Source organism: Lactuca serriola, chromosome 1 (genome assembly GCF_051521515.1).
Source record: "Lactuca serriola cultivar US96UC23 chromosome 1, Lser_US96UC23_V15, whole genome shotgun sequence".
Classification (NCBI taxonomy): Eukaryota; Viridiplantae; Streptophyta; class Magnoliopsida; order Asterales; family Asteraceae; genus Lactuca; species Lactuca serriola.
In genome coordinates, this window is record NC_136408.1 from 69673169 (window position 1) to 69680420 (window position 7252).

The 7252-nt window shown below is 35.3% G+C and overlaps 1 protein-coding gene across 1 annotated transcript; it reads right to left on the reverse strand.

Moving 5' to 3' along the window:
- Positions 1-1504: 1504 nt before the first annotated feature.
- LOC145091012 (histone H2B.9-like) lies at positions 1505-2227 on the reverse strand. Its single transcript, XM_079028933.1, has one exon. It carries the CDS (start codon positions 2155-2157, stop codon positions 1735-1737), a length of 423 nt encoding a protein of 140 aa, XP_078885059.1. The 5' UTR covers positions 2158-2227; the 3' UTR covers positions 1505-1734.
- Positions 2228-7252: the final 5025 nt, after the last annotated feature.

Sequence of the window (7252 nt, forward strand, 5' to 3'; positions counted from 1 at the left end):
TTTTTCTTTTTTAATATTTATAAAGTTATATACCTACTAAAAAAATATATCAAAATTCATGTTTTTTAACTCCTTACAAAATAAGTATAATATATATATGAAATATATTTAAAATAAATAAAAAAAATAGTAAAGGGAGCTTCCTACCCATTCATTAAGTTTTAGGTAAGGGAAATGAACGTGAGAGAAATGATGGTGTGGCCCACAAAAAATGAGGAAAACATCCCTCTCATACCTTCCGATCTAAAAAGGTTTCTAGTGTTAAATATGATCCATAAGCTCAAAACCCTTGGTGACATGGCTTTTAAGAGCTCCATGATTGAATTATCAACCATCACATTGACTTTTCGGATTTCTAAAAGGTGAACTCATATGGATGACCCTTTGAAATGGACTATGAGTAGTACATAATATTTTTTTAGTCATACAAAATAAATTATGTTTTATACTTTTTCCGTCCCAAAATTATAATCACAGATAAAAAACTAACATATTAAGGAAACATTAATTACCATTAATTTTATTTAATAAAATGACAATTTTGTTTTTACTTTGTATTTAATGTTCCATTAAATTTTTAATTGGTTATAAGTAATAATGAAAGGTATTTTGGTAAAAAGATTATTTATTTTTAGTAGTGGACTATTATTTTAGGACAAACCAAAAACGAAAGATGAAATATAATTTTGGGATATCATTTTTTAGTCATACACAACAAATTATGTTTTATATATAAATTGTTATGTCAATCAATAATCCAATCTTAAAACTTACGTTGGCCCCAATTATCTTCTCAAACCAATCATATCCAAAATGATCTCCTCTCAACCGAATTACCCACTTCAATCCATAATCCAAATTCTATTAGGTGATCCTAATCCAAAAATGCCCTAGATTTAGATACAATAACTCAAAAACCAATCAGTTGCAAAAGAGTTCCAAACTATATGTTTTGACTTTTGACGATCGAAGAGACAAATTTTACAAAACTGAAAAGTATTATTTTCTGCACAATTTTAAACACTTTGCAAATATAAAAATGATGTTTGCTGCAAACAAAAAAAAAACGAATTAAAAAATGATTATATAAGAAACTAAACTAAGTAGAAGTTTCCTCGATTTTTGAACTCCCTGACATTCGAATTCACTGATTTCTGAACTCACTGAGGTTAAATAGAAAAAACGGGACATAGCAATATATCTGAATAGTAGTTCCTATACAGACATCTTGCATTACGGATAAGCACTTTAAGTCAACTAAATAAAAAAATTGTTAAGCTTTCATATCGACAATGCATAACATTGAATATGCATATCAAAAACATGTTTTCGTATATTGCTGTATATGTTCTGTTTACGTATTCAAAAAATTGGCGAAATTGAAGTTCGCTCACTAATCAATAATCACATACTTATTTTGGAATTTTGATTTTAACGATGAAGCATTTGTTTGCCCCTTGCAAATGTAAAGATGATAAAAGAACTATATGAATTAAGCGGTCTATTTTGTAAAATTGGCCATCATGAAACCCTAATTTGTATCGGATCATGGTAATTTCTGAAATTAAGATTCGGGAAACCACTAAGAACATACGGATAACGGTTATCAAAAACAATGTATATCGGAGAACAATAATAGATCCAAATCTCGAAAGTAAGAACAATAAACGTTGAAGAGTTCAAATAGGAACCGATCAAATCGCATATTTCCATTTTGATCAATCATGTTGCGATCTAAGAACTGGTAAATTTGGTAACGGCCTTGGTGCCTTCAGAGACGGCGTGTTTCGCCAATTCTCCGGGCAACACAAGTCTAACCGCCGTCTGGATCTCGCGTGAAGTGATCGTTGGCTTCTTGTTGTATCGAGCGAGACGAGATGATTCCTGAGCGAGCTTTTCAAATATATCGTTGATGAAACTGTTCATAATTCCCATCGCTTTGCCTGAAATTCCAATATCAGGATGAACTTGCTTCAAAACCTTGAAGAGATAGATCTTGTAAGTCTCGCTGCTCTTCTTGATCTTCTTCTTTTTCTTATCTACGCCGCCGCTGGATACGCCTTCTTTGGGAAGCTTCTTCTCGGCCTTCGCTGGCTTTTTGTCTGCAGTCGATGGCTTCTTCTCTGCTGGTTTCTTCTCAGCCTTGGTCGGTGCCATTGGTTACAATCAAAGTAGAACGATCGATGAAGTTCCGATGAATGGAAAAGAAAACGGATCGGAGAGGGTACGATTTGGGGAGCGAAGGATTTGTGGGTTTTGTTTATATAGTAATTTCAGGTTGATTTGATTGGTTGAAGTGGTTTCACATGGATTGCTGACCTGGCATCCTTGACACGTATATAAACCTTTTAGCACGCGGGAAATTAGGCCAAGAATAATTGCTCTATGAAAATTATATATTACGAAAATTAAGTATAATAATATCGGTTAATTAAAATAAATATATTTAAATGTTTAAATATTTAAGAATTTTAGATTTATAATAAAATAAAAATAATAATGAATTATTAAAATTTATTTTCTTTATCTTTTTTAAATTTAAATAAATAAACAAAATAAACTAATGAATTTTAATTTGAGAATTTTGAAATAAAAAGACAAATCCATTAATGCAATTGATATTCATTTATTAATATGTTTATTATAATTATTACATTAAAGTATTATTTTAAATTTATTAAAATAAAAAAAACCATAAAATGACATGTGGAAAATAAATGAATTCAAAATAACCATAAAATGACATTTGACAAATTGAATGAAAATGTGACATATGGCAAAAAAAAAAAAAAAACTTTCGTTTATTAAAATAGATTACAAAAATGCGTACGTAAGACCTTTATACTGTTCATTTCGTTTTCTATTTCTAATGTGTAGAGCAAAAAGTGCTTACTTCCATTTATAACACAATTTCTTAAGTATGCAATATGACATTCAAAATAAGAACATTCCGATAAATAAAGGTTTTGACTATGGTAAAAGCATACTTTTATATTTACATTTTTTTTCGAAAATAATTTTTTTATAATAGTTTTCAACCTTCCTAATTTTAAAGTTAAATCATTGGTATTTTATAAGTTTTGATTTCGTCACTTACTATATTTTAAAATTACTTTTTTGGTCCCTTATATGATTTTTTTTATAATTTTGACTATGCACTCAGTTGTTAAAGTGATTACTCGAAACTCGGATAACGTTTCATTTGTAGCATCCAAAAATTCAAGCCAATTTAAATTTCTAAAAACATTTCAAGTTCATTAACTATTTTTTTTTTTTGAAACGGCAAACTAACTAATCTACTCCTAAATAATCACCTATGTCTCCACCGAGACTTGAACCCCAGACCTCTCATATGAGATGGTCATTCCATACCGCTAGGCCATTGGCCCTTTGGTAAGTTCATTAACTATTACAAACTTGTTTTCAAAATGTATCATATCAGAGTATCCTATAAACAAAATCATAAAAAGTGAGGAGTTGTACGATCACGTCTTTGCCTTGCCACGATCCACTGGTGTACCTGAAACAATAAATTGAAATTGTAAGCCCGAAAGCTTAGTGAGTTACCCCCAAAATACCGATACACATACAGTCCACATAACCATATCAGCAATATCATATCATAACAAACTGAAACAACATGCAATGGGTCCACAACTTGACAAGTTGGATTACCCCTGCACCCTCGGTACGAGCCGGGAATGCCTACCGGGCCCTCAGCTCGTATCTGGAATACCATCGAGCCCTCAGTACGAGTCTGGAATGCCTACCGGGCCCTCAGCTCGTATCTGGAATGCTCCCGAGTCCTCAGTATGAGTCTGGAATGCCTATCGGGCCCTTAGCTCATATCTGGAATACTCTAGGGTTTGTTGGCTATCGCACGGAGTAATACAACCTCAACCCATCCCACATACCATATCAACATATAACATAACTACCGAGCAAACAATAATCATATAACATCACAAGTAGTCCTACAGATCTACCCCACTGGCATAACCACTAGCATGCAACACTAACTCATACTCAACATCTAACACTACTAGGATAACATATCCAATGGGTCAGCCTTGGGTCTTAGACCCCTTAGTATAGTGAGGATAACTCACCTAACACTGCTGAAGTCCCGCTAATACAATCCCAGCTGCTGGTTGACAGATTCCCGAACTGTCAACATCAAACAACATCCAATTAATAATTGGGTTACAAGCCCAAGGTCCAACTCACACTATAAAAGCCCAAGAGTTAATAATGGGCCAAAGGGCAACATATGGCACAACTCTCCAAATTAGGCCCAAGTCCTTACATGGGCCTTATCCTAAAGCCCATCTTATTACTTTGGTCCATTAACTTGTTCTGGGATGGCCCACCTACAGTCAAATCACCAAAACCCAATAAGAATGCCCAATTCAACGACCGAGTAAAATTAGGGCTTTCACTTGAAATGATGATTAGGATTAAGTGTTTTTTACTTAACCCATTAAGGACTTAATCCATTAAGTCCATTATTGCCTTAAGCTAGATTGCTAATGATTATTAATTATTATTTTAAGTTTAATAATTAAATTTCGTGTGTGTCCCAAACAAATCCCACAATTAGGGTTTTATGCTCTTAGGGTTTTCCAAACCCTAATTAGGGTTTACCAACCCAATACTAGCCCATTAGTCCATTGGTTGGGATTTTAGGTCACTTTGGGCCTTATTGGGCCCATTAGGGTTTTATTAGGTCAGTAGGTTTCTTGGGCCCATTAGGGCTTCATTGGGCCCACTTTGACCAAGCGTCCCCCAAACGAGTTAAACACAACAAAGCAAGCACACTGCCACTCAACATGGCGGCAGGAGGCGGCAACCACCACCCCACGATGGTGGTTTCAAGTTTTTCTATTATCATTCCGATTACAAATTACAATAATGCACACACCCAACAAAATAACAAACTCAAATAAAATATACACTCACAGCCACCTCATGGCGGCAAGCGGTTGTAGGGAGTGGTGGTGGTGGTCCTTCTTGTGACTCCGACCAAAACCAATACACATGCATGACACACACTACACACACTCCTCCGCTTGCGAGATAAGCTCGACCACCAACCTGGTGGCGCGTGATGATGGCAGCAGCAGCCCAAATGGCCACAACCATGACTACTGGTGGCGACAGATGGCCACAACCAAACCCGACAACAGCAAGTTCGACCTACCCTTCATACGACCACATACTCAGTTCAACCTCCCGTCTACGGTCTCCGACGTCCCATAGGGAGCTCCTTTTTGCCCATAATATCCGGCAGCGGCGGCAGAGGACTGAAGAGGGTGACAACAACAACAACGGCTAATGAAAATATGAAAAGAAAGATGGTGGCAGGTGGTGCTCACGGTGGCCTCTTAATTTCGCCGGAAGTAAAACAGCTGTAGAATTGGAAGTGGCGGTAACTAGAGCACCACAGAAAACAGCCACTCGAGTTGTGATGGCGACGGGCACGGCTGGGGTGTATCTTCGCTGAAGAAGAAAGAGAATGGCAACCGGGAGTGACAACAGCGGCAACCCCGTCGACGGCCTTGGTTGAACGAAACTAGGGTGGTGACGGTTGAAAGCACAACAGGAAGGTGGCGGCTGCGAGTATTAGGTTTAGGGTTTTTACATATCTGGCCCTCCCCATGAAATCTTTTTCAAACTAAGGCTACAATTTACAAAACAGCCCCTAGCATCCAAAATTTATAACAATTCAAGTCCCAAAGGTTACCATATAGCCCCTCCATGACAGTTTCTTTTAAATTGGGTACATAATTTACCCTTTAGCCCCAACCATTCAAATACCTTTCATATTGAGTTCAAATGATACCAAATCCCCCTTCACTTATGAAAATCTTTACAAATTAAGTCCCGACATTACACTTTAACCCACAAAACTATCATCCGATAATTATTACTTGTTTTTGGGCTATAATAATATAAAATAATAATTATTATTATTTCTCGGGGTCTCGGGTTATTATTTTAAAGTATTCTATTTAAAACGGGATGTTACATCATTCCTAGCAATTGTCTTTTCCTTTGACATAACCCAATATTTTTATCACTAAGTCTCAATTTAATATTTATTACGACTAATTATTAGTCTAGATTCATCATTAATTCAAAGTCTACTGATCTATAGCTGATAATGGGGTAGGGTCCGTTTGGTATAAATATGCTGTTTGGAAAGCCCACTTAAAACACCTCACTAAATCTAGCATTGTCATCATCCTCATAAGTAGATCAATTGGTATAATGACTTGGAATCAATGATATATCTTGTTTATAGGTTAATAATAACGATAATGAACTTAAACATTAGTTACACTTAAAGCGTAGTAAGTGTAGCTTAACTTATAGGAATTTTTAGTGAAAAGTCGGGAATTACGCTGGAAGAATCTCGACTAGAGAGCTTCTATTTTTCAAGCTCTCTGACTCCTCAGACCCTCACTAAGATACTCTAAAACCCCGAAAACTCCAGAAAAACGGGAGATCTCTCTCTCTCTCTATATATATATATATATATATATATATATATATATATATATATATATATAGAGAGAGAGAGAGAGAGAGAGAAAGGAATGTTTGGGATTGATTTGTGATGAAGAAACGAGGTAAAATCATCAATTTATAGGCTATTCAGGATCCTCTCATAGTGTGAGACATGCCTCTCACTTCGTGAGCTTGCGTAGGCACCAAGGCATCGCCTCTGGTGCTAACATGTGGCACCGGACGCGTGTAAAACTACAAATCTTCAAAAAATCTTAACTTTCACATACGAGCTCCGTTTTTACGTTTTTTATATCCACGTGTAGGTATTTCCGAATACTATAACTTTCCTTTTGACCTCATTGGCTAATTCTCGACTGGTCTTAAATTTAACAGTCCAAGAAGATTACACTACTAATAACCGTGTAAAATCCATAATTTCTACATATGGACTCCGTTTCCAACTGTATTTTTATCGCTCAAATCCTATTAACAAGATATTAAATTCTCACTTAGATCGTTTTGGCTGAAAATTGACCGATCTAAAATTCGTTTTTTAAGTTGTATATTGTCACACTAAAACTTTGAAAAATCACAACTTCCTCTATTGAAGTTAGATTTGGACGTTCTCTGTATGCACTCTCTCAGTTTAACAAATAGTAGTCAAATACTATAACTTTCGTTTAGATCACTAAGGATAAAAAGTAAATTATCAACAATTCACTTTTTACGATACGTAGAGACA